At 40.3% G+C, this 27,309-nt stretch overlaps 1 protein-coding gene and 1 long non-coding RNA gene across 7 annotated transcripts in view; both read left to right on the forward strand.

The window, feature by feature from the left end:
- The window catches only part of slc29a4a (solute carrier family 29 member 4a), a 28,780-nt gene extending 26,185 nt beyond the window's left edge, over positions 1 to 2,595 (forward strand). For both annotated transcript variants that reach the window (XM_088612502.1, XM_088612503.1), the window contains exons 10-11: positions 802 to 1,042; positions 1,597 to 2,595. In XM_088612502.1, the coding sequence (XP_088468628.1) occupies positions 802 to 1,042; positions 1,597 to 1,733 (378 nt within the window). In that variant the 3' untranslated portion in view covers positions 1,734 to 2,595. The remainder of the gene's footprint in view (positions 1 to 801; positions 1,043 to 1,596) is intronic.
- Positions 2,596 to 19,423: 16,828 nt separating this feature from the next.
- The window catches only part of LOC148645044 (uncharacterized), a 55,137-nt gene continuing 47,251 nt past the window's right edge, over positions 19,424 to 27,309 (forward strand). For 2 of the 5 annotated variants that reach the window (XR_015928303.1, XR_015928299.1), the window contains exon 1: positions 19,424 to 19,558. This is a non-coding gene — a long non-coding RNA (uncharacterized LOC148645044). Of the gene's footprint in view, positions 19,559 to 20,046; positions 20,310 to 24,031; positions 24,431 to 25,063; positions 25,382 to 27,309 lie in introns of those variants that run through there. The other 3 variants (XR_015928302.1, XR_015928300.1, XR_015928301.1) reach the window with 3 other exon arrangements.

Raw genomic sequence — 27,309 nt, forward strand, 5'->3', positions numbered from 1 at the left:
AAGCCAAGTTACTGGCCTCAACAACTGTTGGATGAGCGTAGTCTTAAAACTCTTTAGGTAAAGAAGTTCTACTGTTCTTGGATTTGGATGGTCTTCCATATAGTTTCTACCTGTGTCCTTTGGTTTGTATTTCACTATTTCCCCTGCCATAGGGGAGACAGCTGGACAAACAGAAAATATAGGTTTTCTTTCAAACATTTGGAACAGGAGATCTCAATCAACCTGCTTTTCAGACCTGTCATTTTCCACATTTGAAAAAAATAGCATAAAATGAAATGACATAAAGAGGGCAACTAAATTTTGATCTGATCTGTGGGGTATGGTAAGCATCCAGAAAAGTAATAGTTTAAGGTTGACAGAATCAAGTTACAAACACATTTCAATTCAGTTTATAACTGATGAATAAATAACATTGACAAAAAAATGGAAAAGGGGGTCCACACATAGATTAATGTTCAGACATTTACATCAAGCTGACATGGCTACAAAAAGGTAAATATTTTGCACCAGATTACAAAAAAAAATAGCATCCAAAGTCGGGATGATTTAACGCTGATCTGGAAAAACACAGGTTTCTGCAGTGCAAGGTAATAGGTAAAAGGTAATAGAGTGTGGAAAAGTCAGAGAGAGGGAGCTGCTTGTTTGTAGTTTAAAATGACAAGGATTAGTAAAGGCAGATAGAAGGTGCAATATAGTCTGAATGTTTTGGACCTGGGTGTTACGAGCAACAGAGGATTGGTTGTTTTCAGTGCTACAGAAGTAGACCTTGATTCTCAGTCCTGGTATGTGTGTTTCCTGCAGATCCTGGCAGCGTTGCCCTATGACTGGAATGGTAGTCGCCTGCTTCTGTTCTCCTGTATTCGAGTGGTCTTCATCCCCCTCTTCGTCATGTGCGTCTACCCCACCAGCAAGCCCGCTTTCACTCATCCTGCCTGGCCCTGTGTGTTCTCCCTTCTCATGGGCATCAGCAATGGCTACTTTGGCAGTGTGCCCATGATCCAGGCAGCAGGGAAAGTCATTCCGGAGCAGAGAGAACTGGCAGGTGGGTCTCGGGACGCATTTTTTCCACTGTCCACATTATCATGAAGATAAATGCATTTTAAACTTTAGGCTGGATCCAGGTCACATCATTTAAGCAGGATTATCAGTCTTAAGGAAGGAAATTCCCACACTTGTTTTATGCTGAATATTTTCCTGATTAATCTGCGTTGTGAGCTGTTTTTTCTATGACTTTTTATCGTGGATGTAGGACATCAAGTGTCAGCGTTCGTGAAGATCTTTCCACAGATCTGTCTAGGCTGTGAAGAAATCTATCCTGTCATTCAAACACATACTCATGCACATGGCACACATGTTTTCATAGAAACAGCTTTACATTATGGTTGTTGAAATATGTTGAATAATACCTATTTCATGTCGTTGCACAGTGGTCCTTCATAACACCCACTCCAAAAAAACTATTTTACCACACATTTGGGTTTTTGTTTTTGTAATAGGCAAAGTGCAGTCTGCATTCTTTAGCTTGTCCGCCTTAATTGGCATGAATAGGAGTCTCAGGGTTCATGGATCACTGAGCCCCTTCTGGTTTCTCGTCAGGAAACACGATGACAGTCTCCTACATGACGGGGCTGATGCTGGGCTCTGCGGTGGCCTATTTCGCCTACAACCTCACCTCACACAGCTCCTGCTTTAACTCGGACAGTGCCAACAACTCCTTCACCTCCGGTTACTGAACTGGCAGCTGCTCCGAGCTAGTCAGGAAACGCCGGTCAATACCAAACCAACGGAAAACAAAAAAGTCCCTTGCTGTTCATCCATTTCTGGCGTGAGGGGGCAATCCAGGAAACTCCAGAAACACCACTCATCCCCACCGCTGGCTTATTGGGAGCTAATCTGAACTCTTTTATTGTTGAGCCAAAGTGTACCACCCAGGGGTAAAAGAAGGGAGCGCCCGTCCTATTTCTGCTTTGCTGTGCTGCCAGTGTTTCACTCTGTTGCCATGGGCTGTATTTGGTGACGATGCCATTGTTTTTTCATGACGCCTGTTCGAGAGGTCACTGTCTGTGCTGTGTGTGGTGTCATGTGACCTGACCACCTTCATTGTGTTCCCACAATGCTTTGCTCTTTTGGCTGTTAAGTTCTAGAGATTCTTCAGAACATGTCTCCCCAACCTGTTTTTTTAAAATGATTTTGTGAGTATTCCACTGAGCCAAAGACAGTGGATTAAATTAATCCCACCTGCCAGAGGCAAAATTTGCAAATCCAGTGCTTGATGGCTGGTCTTTTGTGTTTTTAGATTCTTCTTGCTTCTATATCTAGTGGAAATCAGTCTGTTTGTTTGCAATGCGCAAGGGGTGGGGCAGATCAAAGATTTTATTTCGTCAGGGGCCTGAAACAGCTGTAAACTGCTGTGCTGCCGATGTGCATTCTGGGCTGATTCGTATTTGCATCCTCAACTACCGATGTTTCTCACCAGTGATGGCCGAGAGGACTCATCAACATGACAGGCTACGGCCAGGAATCATCGTATCCCTTTACCAGTACAGACCGAATGTCGGTGTTCATGAGTAATAAACACATACTTTTCTACATACAGTATGTCTCGTTTAATTTTCTAAATCACCGGAGGGCGACGGTGTTTGGAATATCTATACGTGAGTCAGGATAATGATAGTTTCTCTGCACGTTAAAAAGTGACTGTAAAATCTGAGATTTGGGGTACTCTCAAATTGTAAAGTATTCCTGAACTAATGAGATGATACCCAGGGTCGGCGCTACAGGGGGTGCAATGAGTGTATCTGCATCCGGGCCCAGATCTAACGGGGGCGGGGGAGACATTGCTAACATCATTAAAATGACAGCCTTTTTTTTTAGAAAAGACCATCTGTAAAATGAGAGTTTGTATGTCAGGGGCAGGGATTGCAGTGTATTATCCAACAGCGATATTAGTCTGGCATATTTTAAAATAAAACACTGATCTGTTGGAAAACACCGCTGTGCGGATGCTTTGCAATTGGTCATTGGCGCGTTCATCCCAAAACATGTGGAACAGGTCGCGTTATCCAGCTCTCCTGTAAGACTGAGCAACAGACGAGCTTACATTTGGCTAAACTATGTTCGTTAGTGTGCAACCTGAAAGCGATCCAGAAACATAAGTCGGGTAGCGAGAAACGCAAAGAACACAAAAGACAATTTCGGAGGAAAAAAATTCAATTGCTTACTGGACCCTCGTCAGTCAGACAGAAGAACCTTTTTTCTTTCTTGAGCGAATTCAGCCGTCTTTTGGGCATTTTGTTTGACAAAAAAATACCGGAGATAATTAAACTGAAGCCTGCAACGAACTTGCCTTGTATTTAGGAGACATTCATGGCGAAGATTTGGCAACTGAATTAAAGTTTCTGTCTCAGTTTCTCTTTGTTGAAGCGCTGCAGTATTTGGTCAACAAAGATGAAATCTGCGTTGCCAGGCACAGTGATAGCATGTCAAGTGTTTTTAACAATTCCAGGTGCTGTCACCAGGGCTGAATGCTCGTTTAGCAAACTGAAATTGATCAAAACTTATCTAAGGCCCACCATGTTGCAGGAAAGACTGTGAGCTCTGGCTTTGCTGTCTATAGGGAACAGAACCGCAAGGCAGGTGGATTTCAGTGATATCATCGCTAGGTTTGCTGTGACGAGTCAAGTCGTAAACTTCTAAATAACTAGTTACTAAGTATCAAGTTCAATATGTTAGCCCGTTTGAATTATGCTCTCTTGCTCTGTGTGCACTGGCAGAGGGAGAAGGAAGAGGGGGGCTTTTGTACTTAATTGCATCCGGGCCCAAGTATGGTAGACGTAAAAAAAGGTAGGTATTCATTTCGATATTATCTTAAGGGCTGTGCCATTTACACTAATGCCTCATTTAAATTTCTACACAACTGGACCTCCACAATCCCACGATCATTATTCGATGACTTGTGTTGATGTAGCCATCCATTTTACAGCATAGCTTCATAACTTTAAAGCTGGAATAGAAGATCCTGCAACCTCATAAATACAGCCCTAATACTACCTTATTTCACAACCTTTTTTTTTACTAGAGTAGAGAGTAGAGTAGTTTATTGCCATATGTACACGTACATTGGAATTCTTAATCAAACCGATCTCTTGGGACATACACAGTCCAACAGACAACACCACACATTGTAGACAGTACATTACAAACATAAGAAATAATAACAACAGGAATAATTAACATGTAGTAGTGAGAAATAAAAACATGGTAAGACTGCAAAAAGTGTGTAGTGCAGATGTGTATTAAGGCACTGCAGTCAGCTGTTGAGGATGTGTACTGCAGCGGGATAGAAGCTGTTCTTGAGTCTAGTGGTCTGCGCTTTAATAGTGTTATTATTATATTAATAATAATTATTATTATTATTAATAGTGTGGTACCGGTTGCCAGAGCGCAGGGGGGAGAACAGTTAGTGGTTTGTGTTGGGATCCTCAGACCTAACCTTTTTTTATTAATTTAACTTCAATTTACTAACCTTACTAACCTTAATGCTGTTGGATAAGGCACAGCATGTCTTAAGGTAAATTCATGTTTATGAAATAACTTCTGTCTACATACTGTTTATAACAAAATCATGAAATCCCACATTAATATGAATAATATATATGGATATACTGTATAATGGATTATTATGTAAAATGACAGGTTAGTTAAAAGTTTGTCTTTTTACAAAGCAAATCTAATATACTATTGTCTTTGCTTTGTGATACAGCTGATTAAATTGTGGCAGATTTTTCCAGTCTCTGTAAATATTCGCTCAGCTGCTGGTGTGACACCCAAGAGACGCTATTCAATCCAGAGTGCACCTGTGTAAAAACTGCATACATCATCTCGAACATGCTTTCAAGTTACCTGTTGCCATCCAAACTCGTCTGTTAAAGTGAGGAATTGTCCTAAATTAAGAAATGGTATGTATTTTCGAGGCGTGTTAAACATAAAAAAACATTTTAGGCAACAATAGTGCACGTCTCTGCCTGTTTGGCATGTTCAGTTAATTTTCGTGCCTATTAGCCTGCTGTTATGTTGGTAACTAGGCAGTTCTTTTCTCATTTTCTCACTAAACCAGAAGAAAAAAATATTTTCACAGAAACTCCATGACCAAACTTTTTTTTTAACACTACATTTTTTTCCAAATGCACACTACGTAATATAAATAAGTTACCTTTGATGCAACCATGATAGGAAATCTGAAAAAGCAGAATTATGAAAGTAAAGAGGAGGTCAGGTTTTGTATAAAAATAATAATAATATCACTTTATTAACCCTTTACAATTTCTTGCATTAGGAATTTGTCTTTTCACATACCCCAGCTTGCTCTCCATGAGACACACAGACAGGGAGAGAAGCTGGGGGTCAGAGCACAGGGTCAGCCATTGTACAGCGCCCCTGGAGCAGCTGGGGTTAAGGGCCTTGCTCAGGGGCCCAACGGAGTAGGATTCCTCTGCCGGCTGCGGGATTTGAACTGGCAACCTTCCAGCCACAGGCACAGAGCCACCACTCCGCCCCCAGTATATGCAGCTTGGTTATGCTAGAGCCATGCATGAAGTGAAGCAATAGTTTTTAACCAGCTACCAGTGTTGCAGACCTTTTATAACACAGTACCTGAGCCTTTACTCTCATCAGACTGCAGGATTGTTTGGAGGGCCATGGGACCCACTTGGCTTTATTGTACTGAAAATTAAACTGCAGGGAGCTCTTGGGGCACAGTCAAAAAGTGTTCATGCTATGCCAAATGAATAACTTCATAAACGGTGACAAAAGAAAGAATCAAATCGGAGAACCACCCTTGTACTCGCAATGGTGCACAACAGTAAAAACAAATCTACAAAAATAATCTGCAAAATACATTAGGTGTTCATTTATTTATAGTGCAGTGAGGCATGGCATCATTTTGCATTCTTAACATACTGCCTGACATGCCATAGAGAGGACTCTGGTGACACAAACTGTATCAGCACAGTTTCTTTTATTCCTCCTTTTAATGGCACTCTATGGAACTACAGAGGATATCCATCTGTGGCAAACTGCAGAGGTTAGTTGACAGCCATTGGCTTACTCCTTTCCTCAATACCTTTTTCCTGATTGAATTCTGAAAGATATTTGTCTGGAGAAAGCCAAATTAATATTTATTACTGTTTATAAGGGTATCTGAAGGACATGAAATGGAGATGCATATAACTCCCAAGCATAACCTGTACAAATGTAGCTGTATGATAACATTGTCTATAACTATTAGTTACAGCAGGTGGCACTCTTGTACAGAATATAGTGACATACTACATACTGTATATACCAAGTAAAAGCTGGTTCCTGCTTCCTAAATAGATGTTTTCAATTAAAACACAACGATATTCTTCCTCAGTTTAAAGCAATATTCTGTGTCTCTTGTGCGGTTGATCATTCTAAGACAGCACATTAAGATAAAATCATTTTGTTGGCCATATACAATTTCTTGTATCAGGAATTTGTCTTTTCACATACCCCAACTTGCTCTCCATGAGACACACAGACAGGGAGAGAGAGAAGCTTGGGGTCAGAGCACAGGGTCAGCCATTTATACAGCACCCATGGAGTAGTTGGGGTTAAGGGCCTTGCTCAGGGGCCCAACAGAGTAGGATTCCTCTGCCGGCCGCAGGATACAAACCGGCAACCTTCCAGCCACAGGTATAGATCCTTAGCCACAGAGCCACCACACCACCTCGAATAATACCCTATGCTACAAGGTATAGTCCAGCATGGTAAAGTGTTATTAAGAGACTGGGGAAAAGGGACTGCCTTTAAGTAGTTTTAATGTTTGGTCCATGCAGAAACAGGTCACTTTAAACTTTCTGGATTAGGATACTCTCAATAAAAAAAGATTTAATATGACCTGTTTCATATATCATAAACAATAATTATCAAATATACATACAGTAGAACGCAGGTGTACAGCAAATACCATGTAACTAACAAAACTAATATATATAAAAACTCCAGTCTGACTCACAATCTATAGATCCGTCGAAGTACAAATAGCTTATTAGTACACCATTTCTGGAAAGAACATCTCCTAGAATTGAGCTTTCTCACATTATTTGGTTTTAGGAAGAAACCCTGAATAACAAAGACTGATAATTCAGGAAAACCTTCATCAAAGTATCTGCTTGCTCCTTTTTGTAATAGATAAAATCGCAAGGTTATTAGTGTACATACAGGAGCTGCATTCAGTGAATCTCAAATGATAAGGCACAAGAACAGCCCAGAAAAGTGATGGCAAATGAAAATTACTAAGCAGTTTTCCAATGAACCTCATTTATGTCTTAGACAGAACTGCTTACAAAGGGGCAATTAATAATATAATAATTACTTACACTTATATAGCGCTTTTCTGGACACTCCACTCAAAGCTCTTTACAGGTAATGGGGAATCCCCTCCACTACCACCAGTGTGCAGCCCCCACCTGGATGATGCAACGGCAGCTATAGTACACTAGAACGCTCACCACACACCAGCTATCAGTGGGGAGGAGAACAGAGTGATGAAGCCAGTTCAGAGATGGGGATTATTAGGAGGCCATGATTGGTAAGGGCCAATGGGAAATTTGGGCAGTAAAACCCTACTCTTTTCGAGAAACCCTGGGATTTTTAATGACCAAAGAGAGTCAGGACCTTGGTTTTACATCTCATCTGAAGGACGGCACCTTCTTTACAGTATAGTGTCCTTGTCACTATACTGGGGCATTAGGACCCACATAGGCCACAGGGTGAGCCCCCCCTGCTGGCCAAACTAACACCTCATCCAGCAGCAACCTTAGTTTTTCCCAGGTCTCCCATCCAGCTACTGACCAGGCTCACACCTGATGAGCTGCCAGTTGTGAGTTGCAGGGTGATATGGCTGCTGGTAATTATATTGATCTTTTTCCTTAAAATACAAGAAACCATTTTTTTCCTAAGTTCGTTAAAAACTTTTTTACTTTTGGAAAATGTGCTTAGCAGTAGCTGCCTCAGAGATGGAACTGCATAACAAATAGCTTTTTTTTTTTCAGCAGCGAGCCCCACAGTGCCTATCACAGTCTCCAGTAGAGAGACATAAAAGAAAGAACAAGTTGAGAGAAAACCTTATGTGCAAGAGAAGGGGGTATTTTAGTTTATGGTTTGTAATAATGTTCTGGAATATTGGATGCACTGTACTTAAATTGCTGCATAATGAGATATTTGAATAATGCATGTCGATCTGATGGTATGTTCAGATGAGAATTTTAATTTTCTTTAATAGCTGTTTCAGAAATGATTTCACAATTAGAATAAGAGAAACCAGTATTTGCTGAGAGACTACTAGTTACGGCTAAATGCTGTAATGATATTTTAATAATCCAACATGTCATTAGCTGTTTAATTGTTTTTTTAATAATGACTAATGTGCCAGGGTAAAATACCTGCTGGTGCCTTAGAAATGGAAAATGGACACACGGGGACAGAGCACTTGCCTTTCCTGCTCAAAAAGAACTAATAAATAATTGAAGTAATAGGCTGCCGCTCCATTCCTTGATACATTCAATCTCAGTTCTGCTGCCACCTCCACGAACAAATTCACGATCAATTATTTATTTCAGCGTAACCAGGAATCCCCTTTGAGATTAGGAGTCTCATTTTCAGTTGGAAAACAATCAGCTAAGCAGGAAAAACTCCCATCACCAAGATGACTAATATACTGTAGTTAGAATTGTGTCTTTAAGCTGTGAGGATCCATGTGAACATTAATGTACTAATTATTATAATTATGAAAACAATATCTGGAAAGACTGTCCTATGGTCCTGTATTTGGATATCAGGTCTTTTGGAGAGGCTAAATATTCACTCCAGAGCAAAAGTGACATACACATGTTTATACTCATATATCTAAATTGGCTTAACTTAACATTCACACTAATTGCTTTTCTTTCGTTTAGGAAAACGAATAAAAGTGCCTACTGAGGCCTTTTTGCTTTGCATCATGTTCTGAGGCCTGAACTTTAAACCCTGCTAACTCACCAGCAATACTACCGTTTTCTTCCTCGTGGAAAAATCTTCAAGACAGTTTTTGGGAAGAAGTGCTTCTTGTACTTCCACATTAGGATCAAGAGCAACAGCAGCAAGCTCTCATCTAAGGACGGTGTGTGTTTTAGAATACATGTGAATGGAGAGCTTAACGGATACTCAAAGAAAAGGAGATCTGAGTGCATTTCTGCAGGACAAGACCTTGGGAAACCCAGCCACCAAGGAGACCATACACAGCACCTGAACAGCTTCTACAGCAGCAGCAGGAGTCATGGTACTGTAGATTGCACTTGCACTGCCCCACATGATGGACCTCACCGAGCACAGGTGCCAACACACCCCTGTTAAAACCACTTAGGATGGAGGTTCCTACTGATACTGTTCCTACTACTGATGAAGACTGAGCACCGTGAGAATGCAGACCTGATCCTCTGTTGTCTGCACATGATCGGTCAGCCCGCCGAACTATGCTGGGAACCCACCTGCAGCCACAAAGGCTCACGAAGAACTCCAAGGTGGTTTACTTTTAGGGGACCCAGTTCGTCCACCACTGAAATGCAGCCCTCCTCCCACTTGGCTGATGTGTACGCATTAGGTGTCCCACTACACTGTAATTCAGACAGAGCAGTGAAGAATCACCTCACCAATTGAATTAATGGAGAACTTTGGAGATCAGGTTGTGAAAGCCAAGCGTGGAATTTAATCATGATTCTAGGACCAGGTGCTACTTACTCAGGTGCTATTGGATATTTAAAGACCAATTACTGAGCACCTCAGTTAAACGTGTAGGACAGCACCTTCTACACCACAGTGTACCTGGTGACCAAACTGGGGCACAGTGGCATTGAAGATCCTGATCCAGAGGAAAGACCACCGCCTACTGGTCTACCACACCATTCTCAGCACCAAAATGATTGTGCTCTGAGATCTCCCATCCTAGTCTTGCTTAGCTTCTGAGATCTGATTAAATCAGGCCACAAGGTGGGCATCCTGAAGTCAGGTTCAACCTTGATGAATACTTGTTTATTGATTACTTAGTTATTTATTTTTGCTTCCCTAACAAATAAGGTCTCTCTCTTTTTTTGAATGCCTCGTGGGAAGCAACTGAAGGCTGTTCTCCTCTTTAGTGCTTGGCCAAGGGCTAGGGTGTGATGACAACAGAAAAACCCTTCCTATGGGACACGTGTCACGTGTCAGTTTGGGACATGCTTCCAAAGCCAGTGTTAAGTAAGGCTCCCGATTTCATAGAGATCAAGGCCTTGGTCAGCAAACCAATCTCATTATCTTAAAAACTGAAACTGATTGCGGTGATTTTTCTGCTGCAAATTCATCATCAGAAGGGTCACTTTTGGCTTCTGTTTTACCTCTCCATAGCACCATGGGAAAATAGCAAAAATATTCACACTGAAGCGATGAAAACTACAATTGATTAAAAATGAATTGCAACTGGAGCGAACAGCAAAATAGGGCCTTGTATTTAGAAAAATGGACAACTCGGCTTTTCTTCTGGGTGTCAATGGTATCATGAGACGTCCGTCCTTCGGATGAGACATAAAAATGAGGTCCTGACTCTCTGTGGTCATTAAAAATCTCAGGGCGTTTCCCGAAAAGAGTAGGTGTCACGATTGAAGTCCCTCCTCCTTAAGGGCGCTCCGGCTCTTTCACTTTGGATTTAATTCTGTGCACCTGACCCCTGTTCCTAGTCCACCTTAAAAGCCAGGCGCTGACGCTCATCCTGGCTCTGCATCTAGTTTCCGCACCGTGCGAGTCCGGGACCTGGAAGCGCTTGGTCCCGTTCCCTGTCCGCCGGTTCCGACCCGGTTCATGGTTTTAATTCCTTGTTTGGATGGATCACCTGGCTATGGGCTTATTCTTGCGTTTTTGTATTTGTATATGGATTACTTTTGGATTGTTTGCCTTGGCCACACCCCCCCCGTGAACCAGCGCAGTTTGGACACCCCCCCGTTTTCATCCCCGTATTCCTGCATGACTTTTCCCCAGTGTTTCCCCCCTTCTTCAGGTTGTGTCATCCGCATAGGGTCCGGAAAGAACTGATTGTTACAGTAGGGGTGTAACCCCGGTGTCCTGGCCAAATTTCCCATTGGCCCTTACCAGTCATGGCCTCCTAATAATCCCCCTCTATGAATTGGCTACATTACCCTGCTCTCCTCCCCACTGAGAGCTGATGTGTGGGGAGCGTTCTGGCGTACTATGGCTGCCATCTCATCATCCAGGTGGGGCTGCACACTGGTGGTGGTGGTGGAGGGGAGTCCCCATTACCTGTAAAGCGCTTGTCCAGAAAAGAGCTATATAAGTGTAAGCAATTATTATAATTTTCACATTTTCATCAATTTTGTAATCCTTTTGGAAGCTGTAGTGTTAAATGTGTCCAGAAGGTGGAGTGGTATAGTCTGTAAATGCACTGCTAGACTACTTTAGAGCTGCTGTGGTCAGTGTTTTTATTAGTACGGTTTTATCAGCATGCAGTCCATGCTAGTGTGAATCTGGAGTTTTCTGAGAAGGTGCCTCAGCACAAGCATTTACCTCTACCATTATTCCCCTAAATGAAAGCATGTATTAAGCAATGCTGACATTATTGAAAGGAATACAATTGATCTAATGATATTTGAACAATTGGTATTCTAAAGAAAGCAACTGCAATAGTTAATTAGGTCATATTCATTTTCCCTTGAGAGCAGAACTAAACAAAAACTGAGGAACATCTTTCTGCCTTATATTATTATGGAAGCACATTCATTTCTCCACATGCATATACTGTATGTATATATCTGGGTGAACAGAAGCATTTGCAAAAGAAACTCGTCTGGCAATTGAAAGCGATGTAGGTGAATTGTAATTCTGTGGAAATTACCAAAATAAGAAAATGTCAAGAGAATCATGTGCTATACAGTCCACCTCAGTTCTGCTTTATAATCTGCATTATTTCCACATTGATTAAAAAATGCCATTAATTCTGCTACAGAATGCAGTTATGTAAGGTCTTATCATGACCCAGACTCCTTGACCTTCTTCTTTGTGGCTTTCTAAATTGGACTCATGAATAGTAATGACCACTATATTCATAGTTAAGAGAGTTTAATTTTACCTTTGGGCATGATTTCAGCTTTCAGCTAACTGCTTTATGAAAAATAGCTTGGCCATTGAGTATAAGATTCCAGACCTAAAAATCTAGCTTACTCACTGTGATCAGACTGTGCTTTAGCTGGTTTTGTGTACTGTTAAAAACATACAGACATTGCAGTCCTGTGAGGCAGAAGATCAGGTTGTTGTTTCTCTTAATTAATACTCTTTGTATGAAATACCACTCATTTTAATCATCCGCATTCAAGGGCATTAAATCCTGTGTTGATGAATATACAATAAAAAGATCTTCCAGTGAAATAAATCCCATTTGCTTTCCAGTGTTGCTATGTGGTTTAGATAGTTAATTAAAGTCTGGCATCTGACTTGAGTCTTTCATATAGTATGTCTACACTCAGGAAGAGACAGCTACTGTATCTGTACTGATTTCTATAGGGACAATATCACTACAATAAAACCCATACAGATAACATATCTATGGGTCACTTTGTTATGTTATTTTCAGTCAGTGGGATGTGCTTTAACAATAGAAAACAAGACTCCCCCAGATGCTAACAAATTATAGCAGGTAGGTGAATGGACATGAGAGATCGGTATAACCCGATGAAACATACTCTACATTGCGAGTATAAAACCGTTTTCAAAGTCACAATGGAAGTGTTAAGTCTGCAGTTTGCCAAGCTTTATAATACAAGTTTCAACCACAGAACAATGAAGAAAAGAAAACTTCCGCTGCGTGTGGGAGACGGTGCAAAGATAACATTCTGTGAAACAGGAATTAATTTAATCTCATTTTAACAGTTTGTACGCTATGTCAGCATAGCAGAGTCACACTGCCAGGAAGGCATGTGAGAATGATTTTGATATTCCAAAGCCTCGTGGTTCATTGTCGAACCCTTTCCTTGCCCATTCCTAATTATTTCTCTTGTGGCAGATCTTTTTTATTACCACTACTTTGTTCTCTTGTTCAAATCGAAATCAAATCAAAGTTTATTTATCAAATGCACAACAATACTGCGTGCAGCAGTAGTTGCTGGCAATGAAATGTCTTTTCCGTGAGCTCACAAAAATCACAAAATTGAGGTTATAAAAATAAGGTTACATAATAATAGATGTAATAGAAATTGAATAAAACTCAATATGAGTAGAGCTGTTATGTGTCCGTGGTGTATGCAATATATACAAGTAGTGCAGTATGCTGAATACAGTGAGAACTGTGTGTCCATGGTGTATGCAATATATACAAGTAGTGCAGTATGATGAATACAATGCAAACTGTTATTCCATGTAGCCATTACAGGTGATTTGCTAAAGGAGCTGCAGGTTGGCTATTTAGCAGTCTTATTGCCTGGAGGTAGAAGCTGTTCCGTAGTCTGTTTTAATCGCTCACAGGACGGCAGCCTTCCCTGTCGGCGCCATCTTCTTGCCTTGTTCTAAATTTTCAAGTAATGAAGTGTGTTGATGCTTGTTGTTGGGCTGTCAGGTCCTTGGAGCTTGAATCATATTGTAGTCTGTTAGCATGAGGATACACACACACAATATTTTTGCATTATTACAGACAGTAGTTCTCAAGTTTTTTACAGGACCTTTCAGCTGCCCAAAAATTAGATTTTCTTTCTGAGGTTTTTTTAGTTTTGAAGAACAAGAAATTAATTCAGTTAAAAGAACAACTAATTCAAGTTTCGTTACTGCATGCACACGCTGTATCATTTTGTAGGTGAACAGCTTGTATGATACAAAAATTTAATTCTATGTGATATTTTCTATACAGTCCACTGTTTTCTTGTGATAGATTCTGTTGACAGCAGTAAAGACAACAGATTTGATTGTTTGCTAGGAGCAATCCATGGATTTATATGCTATCGGCCTGACATATACTTGTTTTTTAACTATAGACCAGATTAAATTGAATTAAAATTGAATTTTAAAAGTATGAAAGCAAATAGCTACAAGTCATTGTAAATCAGTGCATGAATAATTATTAGATATCCTCTAAAGTCATTTTTTATAAAGACAACCCTTGGGACCGCAAGAATCGAATCCAACAGCAAATTCCTTTCCTAATTATTACCTATGACAATTATTCCTTATATGACATCTTATTTTTGTGCATAACATTTTAAATATATATCTAATTTAGTTTTTACAAAGAAAAAAATAAAGGCTATATAACTTTATTGTTTGATTCTAGACTTTATTACAATAATGTCTATTTCTATGAAAAGCGGTGAACTGAACACTATCAGATATAATTCTGTAAGCTTCTCCACATTTTAAAAGAGCATCTCTGAAAATGTCATATTCATTCTGGACGCCATTAGATGCCTGATATAAATATATTAGATGTTATTTACTGAGGAGAAAGAGCTTTATCAAGGCAGCACTTTGTACTCATGTACAGGTGGAAATACAAACTCGAACTGGCCAAAAGCAAAGCTTAGTAAATAGCTGCAAGAACTGTGGGTTTTTAAAATGCCAGCACAATCCATTTTTTCATCTGTGATCGTACAGTACACATGTTTTTTTAGAAAACCATTCCGACCAACAGAAGGTTTCAGAGGTGGTTGAATTGAAGTGCACAAAGAACATGAAAAAGGATATAAAACTTTTGTGTTGCACACTAGTCTTAAAACTAATTCATTTCAGGGTGTTGTTTCTGTGCAAAACATCCTGAAACAAATCATTTTCTAAGCATTTAAACCCTGCACACAGCGCAAAAACTTTCTTTTGTTCTTCAGCCTTTGATAGATGGCTAGATCTCAACGCAAACCTCGCTCATTTTTTGTAGCATGCAGTTCTAAAAAATTGACTTCTGTGATTTTGTGACTTTCATCTCTGCCAATTGTGTGGGGGGGTTTTAAAACAGTATAGGAGGCTTTTCTGCATCTCATTTATACTTTCATACTCTGTCTTTCATCCAGTCCTGTTTGATATTGAAATTTAGCTTTGAAACGAATTTAACATGGGACACAATTCAGATTACTATGCTTCCTCTGATTCCTGGCCATGCCAGGAGCACAGCTGTCCACTTGGCTTAACAGTGTAGCCAGGCATTGCAAGGCCTGATTTTATCCACTCCTTGCCCAATGCATTTAGAAGAAATATAAAATAAAATGAATCATATTCAAGCACGTGTCTTGCTTTACTTTGTCTTCATTTTGTTTCTGGGGGATGGGTGAATTCTCTTATCATGACAGCTCTTCAGTCTGTGTCGTTGACAATATTTCAGGCTGGCTTTGCTGCTATGGGGATTTATTTGGCAGTGACATCTTGCTGTGTTCAGTTCTTTCCATTAATTGGTTAACAAAAAGCTGTCTCCAATAAAGACTCTGATGTCTCTCTCGAATTTTAATTGCTTTTATGTCTTTGAGCGCTGCATTTTTCACGTACTCAGCATTATTATAATAGGTTTTTATAATGCAAATCTTTGTAATTCCAAATTAGATTATATTGTCAAACGTGGACAGTCTTCATTAGTTATGAGATAGATTTTTTAATGACTTGGGACGCTAGTTATATAACATAGGTAAAATCATTTGGCTATGAAAAATTGAGACAATTGTTCTGTTACCAGTGTCATTTACCGTTGGCTTTGGAATGTCTCTTATCATCTTGTGGACAACATAGATTTCTATATGGGTAAAATGACCAGTGTAATAGGTTAAATCCAAAATCTGCATAAACATTTAAAAACTGCCTTTGAAAGTATTCAGACGTTGGCACAGTTTTCCCATTTTGTTGCTTTAAAGCCTGGAGTCACAACACTTTGAGACACAAAGTAGCAATAAATATTTGTTACAGACACAACCTCCTCCACTCATTCAAAGCCAAGATCGTAACATTATAAGTCAAAGGATGGTTAATATGAAATAAAATGGAAAAGTCACTATTGCAAACTCTTTAATTTAAAACTAAATTAATTTAGGAGCTCCAGATTACCTTAATGAGCCACACAGAGGAGCCTCTGTCAATTAACATGTCTCATTGTTTTCTCTTTAGTTTCTGCTGACTTTCACTGTACTTTATATACTGTTTGGCTGTTCATATTTGGATAAAATATTAAGTTTAAAAAATGTGTAAGCATCATTTTGTAATTTCACAAAATGTGGCACCATAGGAAGGATCTGAATACTTTTGTGTGGCACTGTAAAGAAAGTTATTCATTAAGTTTTGAAAACACAAAACCGTAAAAGTATGCCAATCTGAAGACATCTGAAGATACAATCAAGTGTAAACCTTCCTGTTTGTGTAGTACAACTGGGCCAGGAGTCAGACATTTCTCACTGAGACTAGTGTCTGAGTCCCTGAGACTAGTGTTGATTCAGTGTGTCTTTCAATTTCACAGTGCATTATGTAGGTTAAAAATGATTCTAGACATCTTACTCATGTATTATTGTTTGGAAGTTAGAAGTAACTAAACAAAACGTGAGCTGTATGTGGTATCTATGTCAGAAAACAGCATGAAAATACTGACAAAATGGTTTATTTACCAAGTGTGCACTACCGAAAAACCCAAAATATTAATGAAACAATTTGGGAGGAAAGAAAATCAGCTTCAAACAGCCTTGTGCTTTCTGGGGACGGATTATATTGATGTGTTGCAGAAGAATGATTAAAAGTTTGCAAGTAAGTGTGTGCGTAGGAAGTTGTGTGGGTGCCATTTTTCGAGTCTGCTAAAGTTGCAAAGGTGGGCTAATTAGTGATAACTAAAATAGTGTGAGACTTAAAAATATGGTGGAGTTTGCTATTACGGCTACCGGTAATAAACACCTTTGCTTAGAAAGGTCTCCTGTGTCTCATTGTGTAATACTTGTGATAATTTTTCATGCTGCTCTGTTAAAGAGCACTTTCACACCGTCTCTTTTGGAGTCTTTCTCAAGATCAAGAACTGATGAGAAAGGCCAGAGGAAAAAATAAGAACTTCTGTGAAATGGCTTTTTTGAGACTGTTAGTTCTCCTTGTTCTCTTGTGAACATAATGCCAAGACTGAGTCTGCTCTCCTCATTTTCTTCTTTCCTTGACTGATGTTGATTTAGGCACACTCTCAGTTGCAAAATTCAATGGTAGCAAATCATTCTTAAAGATGTGTTGTCCCCCAGTATCCAGGATTCTCTGGGGTAATAATAATGTTTTCCTTGAATAATCATTCTGCTATGTTTGGCAAAAAAAAAACATGTTTTGCTTTACATATCTCTAAATTGGCATGGGTTTCGATCATAATATTTTTCTGTACCCCAGTTATCCTTGCATAGTGCTACAGGATGATCATCTTCAAAGTGAAGATTTCATATAATGAAACATGCTGCCTACTTTATGATCTCATTGTCGTGTCAAGTAAAATTTATTTTAAGCATTTCAATTTTTGTTGCCATCGTGACAAATAATGGTAGGGTACTTAGCAGTATTTGCCAAATACAAGCTACAATAAATTGCCATTGACTAACCTTTCTGGTTGTTTTTTGTGCAAAAGATCCTAATTCTGGACCTAACCTTAAGGAAACAGCACAAGAAGTGATCTTGCCATTCTGGCCCTTGAAAAAGTAAGAAAAAACAAATGAAAGAAGAATGTTCTGTGGCTTGTTTTTGCTAGTGAATATGTTTTGGATTTCCAGTTGCTAGGGATGAGCAGTGATAGCCGTAGCACAGCGCCTAGTTGGAGAGCACTGCAGTAGCTAGGGATGTCATTGAAGAGGTGTTCTCAGCAGTTGAGTGACATAGTGGTGAAGTGGTTAGCATTGCTACAGTGCAGTGCTGGGAGCCTAGGTTCAGTTCCACACCTGGGATGGTATTGTTCTCTCTGTGTTTACTTGGGTTTCCTCCCATAGTCCAAAATCATTCCATTTTTTTTTCCTTTCTGTTATCAGCTTTTTTAATCCCAGCAATTACAGCTTTGCTTAGCATGTCTACGTGTTTCAGGGGCTCCTTCTTAGAAGGTCCTGAAAGATTTGTTTTTTTCCCCAAGTTAAGCTTCTTCTCTCTTGATTCCCATGCAATGAATGAGCCTTCAGAGAAAGGAAAGGTGCACTCCCCCTTCTAACAATTTTTCTCCATTATGTATTAATAGCATATCTTAATGTCCCACACCACGTAGAGCTATATGCTAGCCATGGGACTCCTACAGTTTACCTCTGTGTGTGTGAGTTGGTTTCTGTTTTTGCTGCCTATCCTATAGCTAACCATTGCTCCCCAGGAAACAATGGAGCCAAGAGGAGCTCCCCTGGGAGGGCAGGGTGGGACCGACTAGCGCACTGACCCCAATCCCCTTTGTCCCAATCCCAAAATCATACTGATAGGTCAATGGGCTTCTGAGACAGTTGGCTCTGGTAGGAGTGTGTGTGTGCCCTGTGATGGACTGATGTCTCATCTAAGGTGTACCATTACTTGTGCCAGTGCTTGCTGGGATAGACTCCTGCTCCCCCACAACGCTGAATTGGAAGAAGAGGTTAGAAAATAAATGGATGTCTGTGACTTCGACAACATGCAATGACCTACTCAGGATGGCTTTCATATTCTCGTCACACTTATTTTCTCGCCTCCAAAGGCTTAGCAAACGAGTAGGTGTGGCAAATCCACTAATCAACCCTCGTAGCACATGAAGCACATCCCTGGAGTCCGAGGATTGGGATATTAATCTTCCAGTGCATTCAGGAGCAGTGACAGAGCTTTCTTGTACATGGTCTCTTGATGTCACATCTCGCTTCGCTTCAAGAATGTGGACTGAATACTGTGCTTCCAGTATCAGGACTGAGGCTAAAGCAATCCGAATATGAAGTGTGTGGTGTGGTTATGGAAGTCGAGAGTACAGTGGGTGGGTCTTACTCTTAAGACACTAGATTTTTCCTTTCTTTTCAAGCTATCCAAACTATGCTCAAAAATGTCACCACATCTGTGTTACCAGATCATAATCTGACATACATTAGATTTTGTGAGCTACAGTACTTACGTCGTAAAAAAGTACTTAGTACATTGTAAAAAAAAGTGAAGCCCGTATTTAAATGTCTTCCTGGTTGGTGGTTAACGATGGGCTCATACCGTAGACACGCTGGCGCTCGCCTGTGAACTCGGGTTTGAGACTGCGACATGTCACCTGCTGTCTGTGACCGCAACGCCCCAAGACATTGAGCACAATTAGCTGAGCACATCCAAACGAGAGGCGGTAGCAGGCGGTAGGACAGCGACCCCTGCAGTCTTCCCGCTGGCAGGATTGCATTGCTGTAGGACAGGGTCGTCCGTCTCCTCCAATCGGTGTTGCACCTCCGGCAGGGAGTTGTTAAAAGTAGAGGCAGGTGGGCGGGTCAGAGAAGTTTGATCGCATTTCTTCATTCTTCCACGCGTGAGGGAGCGGCATGGTGAGACGCGGAAAAAAAAACAGCTGGAGATTGTATACCGGGTGGGTATAAGACAAATAATTGGCAATTCTGTTTTACGACCTGCACTGTAGGCTTGCTTTATAAAAATACTCTCCGTTATACTTTCGTACCACTTTTCTCACAGTCCATGTCAGAGGAGGTGAAGCCTGTTTCACGTCAGTAGAAATTGCTTTTGCAAAGCACAAAAACAATTGATGCTGTGGCTTATAACAAGAAACAAAGGGGCGAATGCTATTCTACCAGAGGAATAAAGCCAGGAGTTATGTTATGTTTTTGCATAGAGTGAAAGCTAATTGCGGAGCATTATTTTCTTTCATCTTGTGAAAATGGCCTTAACTATTCATTCTGGAGCAGGCACTGTTCGTTGCTGGATTTCTTTACTGTGTGTTTTGTACCTGTTATGCCTCACACCATGGTAAATATTTATGAGGCTCTTCATACTGTGTTTTATTGTTTTGAAGTGTATTGTCCTCTTCCTCAACTGCACGTAAAGAAAGCTGGAGCAATTTTTTTTCTTTTTTTTTGAGTGGCCCTGAAAAGTAGGCCCAGCTTTTCACAACCAGACAGCTGGATGTCATTTTGACTTGGAAGGAGGGACAGGTCTCAAACTAATCAGGGGGCTGTGAAAGTGGTCTGTCAGGGACAGTGGGACTGTTATTTATGAGTTAATGCATTGTCATTTGTTCAAGGTGTTGGTGCATTAAGGTAGAAGCCATAACAATGATGGATGAGGTGTACCTACACTGGCACTGCAATGGCAGGCCACATGATGTAAGTCAATAGAAGCCCCTTAGTTGAAAAGAGCATAATGTCAGCCTGCTATTGTAGGCTGACCATAAAGGATGGTTTATTCAAATGTGTATGAAGGTTTTGATCTCTTACCCTCTCTTAACATAAATTCAGATGGGTTGCATGTTGAAGTAACTAAACATTACCAGCCTTGATTTTTCTGAATACAGGAGTGCTATAATGTACTCGCTTCATGTAAGTGAAAAAGCATAAAATATACAATCAGAAGACCCATTCAGAATCAGAAGTTCCCTTTATGTGGAACATACGCAACACAATGTCACAGCACTTTTAAAATAAAAATTCTGGCATCCAAGAAAAAAAACACGTGTGGTCACTTTTTTGCTCTTTAAAAAGTGCAACGATAGTGTTTAGCCTTTTTAAAAGCATAGTTCTGATTTCTTTTGAGATCCGATTTCACAGCTGTTCAGAAAACTGCAGAAGACAGTTCTTATTGTTTGTGTGGATCAAGAGCTGTAGGGCCACCAGTTTGATATGGTTCTTCAGTCAGATTTTTCAATCAAAGTTTCAACTCTACCTAACTGAAACTGACCCTTTTAAAAAAAATAGAACACGTTTTCCCAGTTAAAATGTTTCCTGTGAGATAAAACATTTTAAATTTGAATTCAATGACGGTTTGAATTTCAGCAGAGTTCCATGTTTCATCTGATGGAGAATCTTAATTTTAGAAGAAAATTTCTGAAATTAAGTTCAGAAATTGTTCTGAACAATACACTTGATACGTTTGAATATTTTTCTCAACCTAATGAGCAATGGAGCAACCCCAGAGCAATTCTGACTGAATATCTAAAAAGCCTGATCATTTTACAGTTTTGATACTGTACATCTCTGTTCAAGATCTGTCTGATCCTGTTTGCCTTTTACTTCAGCATGACATGCTTTTCTATTGAACTCTGTGGCAAGTGTCAGGATTGAATTATAGTAATGTGCTTTAACACATGTCAAAAGCTTTTTCAGTCAAGATGCATATTGATTCTTGGATGTTGGGCTTTAGGAAAAAGAGCAAGCAGAGATGTAGCCACATGTTTTTAAGTGCCTACTAAGCTGCATTAATACTAAAGGCACTAAGCACTCAAAAGCAGTGTTTGTATATTTAGAGAAACATTAAAGAAATAGGTTTTAGGTCAGTTTATTAACTATTTGATCTGATCTGGTCTTGGTCTATCCAGTGGAATCAGCATCAAAAACCTGGCTGGACAAATTATGCTCAACACCCACCACCCTTTGAGTAAAGAAGTGCTGCTTCTTCTCAGTCTGAAATGCAAGGTCTTAATTTTTGTCCCCAGGTGCTTATTTTGTTGTCAATCCTGAAGCCCAATCCAATAGCTTTAGATGAACTCAGTCAATACTTTCCAGGATCTCTGATATCCATATCGGATCCCCTCTCAGTCTAATCTATTTGAAATTTAAAAGGTAAATGTATTTTAGCTTGCCAGTGTGTGACACATTTTAGGCCAAAAATTCTATTTAGAAACAAGAGCCCTTTTTGAGAAAACGACCAAGTCTCCTTTTTCTTTAGGAAGATTCCAACATTAAAGATCCAAGATAACCAGCTCAAACATGAGGAAGCTACACCTTGGATCTTGCTTCCTTATTTTGCCTTCATATGTGCATCGCTGCAATTTTACTTTTAACTTTGTACAATTTAGATTTCTCTTCTCTCTGTCTGTCCTGAATGCCTCACTCTCAGTTTTCTCAAGGGTGTTATTCTCTCCAAATGATCTTCATAAACCACCACTTAGACGCCAGAGATCTGTAAACTACCCTCAAGTGCCTCAGCCCAAGATTGAGTATTTTTCCCTTAGTGTTTAGGAAGCAGAGCACTCTACAGTGTTGACATCATCTACCTCTACTGCAAGGACTGGGTTGAAGCTTTCAAGGTCAAGCTTGAGCATTTTACCCTTGATGTAGAGGACACCAATGTCAACTTTGCTGGGGGGCAAGCAAGGGACAGCAACGTTGAGGACACCTATTGTGACAGATCGTACCCTTGCCAGCGCAGTCCCAAGGGTCAGCATGAACAAAAACCCAGAAAGGCAGAGAGGAGTGAAGTCCAGGAGCGTTTGTTTGCCTGTTTAGGCCAAACAGGAAGTATCAGAAAGTCTGCTTTCAGAACCCCCGGGGTAGTTCTTTTGGGGTGTCTTTTGCCTGGGGAACCCCTGCCTCAATTCAAAGACCTAAGCTGATTTGACTTCAAGCCTGGCTCCAGGGATCCATCATCTCAGCTATCAGTATGACCCCTGTGTGCCCTAAGAATGCTTCATGTCAGAGTCTTTCCCCTGCACAGCAAACGGGCCACCTCTCCCTCAGAGGGACGAGAGATTCAGACTGTATTCACACACTGGCTACAGTTCATGTGCCACTATGGCCAGGCAGTGGGTCAGACGCAAGCTGCTTTGACTGCAGACGGCTTCATGGCAGCCTCCCTCTGCTCTTCAGCCAGGCACAGGGCTCCCTCTCCTGCCCCTGAGTTCCACAGGGCAACTTCGGGCCCACAATGCAACTTACAGGGGCCAGCTCCACGTCACAGGCCAAAGCCACTCTCCCGGACGATGGCAGTGTTGCACAAATGGGTGATTTTTTTCAATGTCTTGGAAGGATATTGTCTTTAAATCTGTAGGAACTCTACTACGTGGTCTGCCTTTTAACTCTAAAGAGAGAAGCTCAAACACTTCTTGGGTCGGGGAATATTTTTCAAGGTAGCAACTGGAACCTTCAGAACTCAAAAATGTATTGCCGTGAAACATCATACTGTTGATCTTCTCAGTTCTACAGACCGTAACAGAACACCCCTTTGTGCCCCTGCACACCACGACTGTGTGGTTCACAGCTTTGATTACACGGAGGCCCAACCCAGCCTTCATACCAAAATCTCCATCACTGTTACAGCCAGTTGTCCCCCCAGCCTTTCAACTAGAACAGGCGGTCATGGATCTAGCCCTGCTCCTGCATCTGCTCTGCCTTGTCTGTGCTGTGGATTACATCTGAGACACGGCTCCGTTTCGTTCCTACTACTCCTTAGTCGTCACCTTGGAAGTAAAACATCAGAATATGAGCTCTCTAAAACGGCACCTGGCATACTGGGTCACAGATAACGTGTCTATATGACACTCAATTGCATCTCTGTCCTCCAGAACCCCTCTGACCACCTCCTGGGTCCTATTCTAAGGTCCTCCCTTAGTGGACATCTGCATCTGCTTAGTGGACAGTCGTGTGGTTCTCTCCATCCATGTTTCCCAACTTTTACAGCCTGAATGTGCCATACACCTCAGACCTTTCTTTTGAAAGCACTCCTAAGAGTAGCCACCTCCCAAGTGACTATAATCAATGCTGCTGGTCATGTGCTGGTGATTGTATTGAAAAGGAACGATAGGCTATCTGTCTTCCTTGGTTCCCTGAAAAGCAATGCAATCATCAATATTTTTGCAGACCGATCAGCTGAACTACCTGTCCTTACGCAGCAACGGCACAGAAGAGCTCGTGCCATCCCAACTTGGAGAAAGGGCAGACCTTTTGGGATGATGTGCCTTTGGAGCTAATTTGATCAAATGTGTCAGTATGATATCACTGACCAGTTGATTCTCCGTCAGTGATGACTACATTTCTTTTCATGGAGGAAAACGTGCAAAGACAACCTATCATTTCTCTGAGGAGAGGGAACAATACAGAAAAGGGTACAATTCTTGGCTTCACTTTCTGTCTGGTGTTAGAACACATGCATTATGGCTCAACCATGTCTAGTCTTTTCTGTGTTTTAAAGTTATATTTAGCCATTTTGAAATCGCAATCCCATCACCACTGCCTTGACTCTGTCCCCTCTGTCATGCCCTTGTTACGGCTGCACAGACTAAAATAACATTTTTATTTTTGATTTGGTTCAAAAGCCAGCTGATGCCTTAAATCCTCTCTCATTCCAGACAAACAGCACATGCACTGTAACAGGCAAAGGGCAGACAGAGCTGGTGGAAGGATTTAACAGCTAAAGAGTGAGCTAAAAATGAAAACTTTAATGTCAGTGTGTTTTTTTTAATGTAATAAAGAAGGGAGACCCCAAACAGCTAGCCACTGAGTGGAGTTCAAAGGTATGTATGGTGCTGGTGGATAATTCAAGTCATTAAAAAAAACTGTATCTTACATTTTCCAGCATTTTAAATTTTGCCAAATGTGAAGGACAGTACAGTGACAGACTTTATGATGTACTATTAATGGAGTAACAGTCAAAAGTGCTTTTATCTGTACAAAAGCATGAAAACTTAGCTCGTATGTTGCCAACAGGGCACTTTTGTATAAGCCTATCAGCAGTTTTCATCCAGAGTCTTTTGAAAATGCTCGAGTACGTTAGAATGTGTCTAAAAATGTACATATGAGCATGTATTGCTGCAGAATTTAAGAATTGAAATCCAACAAAGTCACATTTGAGTTTATTGAACTCTCATTCTTCCTGGCAGGTGACAGTTGCAATTAAACTGTAAGGGAATTTAACTTTTAAGCTATTAAAATAATGTAGAATCATATTAGTTTCAAATTTACCTAAATGTAAGTTTGGCCATGAGTTCCTACTTCATCCTTCCTCCACTGTCTCCGATGGATAGATGACCCTTTTATGTGATAGATCAACAAGGTATTGCGTATTAATGCAAAAGGGAAAAATGTCTTTTGTTCTTGCCACTTTTGTTCTCAGACTCTTTTTTCTGTGTGGCAGTCAAAGGGTTAAACTGCTATTCTCCATTATGAGCAAACAAACACTCTGATGGGGGTCCATCAATTTCTAGCCCTCCTGATATTGCTTTTCAGCTCTCCGAGAGGGAAGTTGTTGACCCCAAAAATATACAGCATAGAATAATGCCTGCGATTCTAATAGAAGACACTAAATGCTTTTGAATGCTGGTGGGTTTTTTTTTTTTGTTCATTTGGAGAAGTTATAAACCGCCTGGTGATTTTTTTACTCCAGATAAAGGAAGAATCATGCAATTACACCTTATGCTAGCATCACCACAAAAGGATATTTTGTCTCAGTGGAGTGCTCAAATCAGGTAAAAATAAATATATATTTACTGTATCAGTAACTGCATACGGACAGGAGAGAAGAAGCTCTTACACGAAGAAGATTAACGTTAGCCAGGGTTCTAAAATGAATCCTGATATTTTAAAATCTTAGAACAGCGCATGTTTTATTGATATGAGGAATTGAGCATTCTTGGACAAATATACTCTTGGCAGAAGACGGTGATTTCTGTTCTTTTTTGCATTACACCATTTTTAAGCGTGGTATTTTTTACACGAAGAGGCCACAAGGTGGGGCCCTTCGTTAGCGGTATACTGTACTTCGTATCCACGTTCACTTGGTAATGTTTGCGTGTGTGTGGGCACATATTTTTCGCAATGTGGGGACAAAACCTGAGAAAGTGCCCCTACAAATATAGTAACGAATCTCAAACAGATGGCGTGGGAATGTCCAGACTTTTTATAAACCAAATGGCATCTTCTAAATCTGAACTTTCCAGAAATGTATTTGTTTTGGATCTATATTCTTTAATGTCTTTTTAGTAGAGTGTAGAAAAATGAATAAAAATAGAGTCAATGGAATAATAACCCCTTCTGCAGAGGAATTTTTTTAATTTTTACTTTGTCACATGTATCATGCTGTGTGTATATCTGTGCCAGCTGCTGTATATAAAATCCTTTAGAGCAATAGATACTGGTTTTGAATCATAATCATATTTATAGGAATATTGAGTGGACTGACTCATAGCTTGACAGCCAGGTAAACATCTGTACTGTGCATAAAGAGAAAGAGTGAGACACGGACTAATAAAGCAGGGAAGGGTCTGGTGCATATTCATATTTATTCCACAAGGAAAAATGACATCCAAGAACCAAATGCTTTATGCATGGTTGAGTAGATTTAGTACTGGCTCAACCCGTATGGTTAAGGGACAGCTCCCAGGACACAGTATGGGGGACTAGGACCCCCATGAAGAGTGAGGAGGGGCAACTGCAGAGGTAGAGATGGGGTGCATGCAACAGTATTGCTTTTGAATTAGAACAACGGGTTGACATTGGCTTTATCGGTCAGTATCCCTCTCAAACCTCAGTTAAGAACTTCCTAGAGTGCATATTTTAATTTCATAGACTTAATTAGAGTGTTGGGCTGGCAGGGAACATACCTATTGAAGAGGTACCTTGAGTGGAAACAAATCGCAAGTATGCTCACTTAGCCTAATGGTAAGCGAGCTTGCTTTGGGGCGTTTGGGGTATTTTCGTACCCTTTTGTTTTTTGAGCAGGGGCTCATCCTGATTGAAAACTAGCCTTTGCAGCATCCCGGGAGAATGGGTGGAAAAGAGTAACAGCTTGTTCGATAACAATACGCCTGGAGTCTGACTGAATGACTGCTGGGAAGGGCTTGTGGGACTGTGACAAAGGGAATTAAACTGTTTTCTCTAATTAGACAAGAGCATAAAACTGATGGTCCTATTATGCTGCACCTTTTTTAGCGTACATAAAAATGAAATATATATTGTTTTCTTTTTCAGAAAATGCAGGAAGCTTTGCAAATCACTCTTAAATTAAAGGATTAAGAGTCATTTCCTTCTCTCCTAGATTATGATAAGACGTGTTTTTTTTTTCCTTAAAAATGCTTTTGAAAGAATGCTGACTTTCAGTCAGGCAGGACTTTTCTGTTGTTATATTTAAAATATACAAAATAATCCTTGAATCATTTTATAACTTCAGCGGAAGGCTTCTGTTTCAGGGTAAGGATTTAGATTATGGTGGATGGTAAGAGGCCAAGGGGGTCAAGGTGACCTCTGTTTTATAATGGAATGTTTAAGGGCTTTACATATAGAATTTAATTTTAATAGAAGTGGTTATTGTTACACATTGGGTCTCATTTTCTTCAAATTAGATCAAACTGGAATGGGGACAAAAGTATAGCACTTCATTGCAGTTGATGAATGGCAG

Source organism: Lepisosteus platostomus, chromosome 19, assembly GCF_059453375.1.
Source record: "Lepisosteus platostomus isolate fLepPlt1 chromosome 19, fLepPlt1.hap1, whole genome shotgun sequence".
Lineage (NCBI taxonomy): Eukaryota > Metazoa > Chordata > Actinopteri > Semionotiformes > Lepisosteidae > Lepisosteus > Lepisosteus platostomus.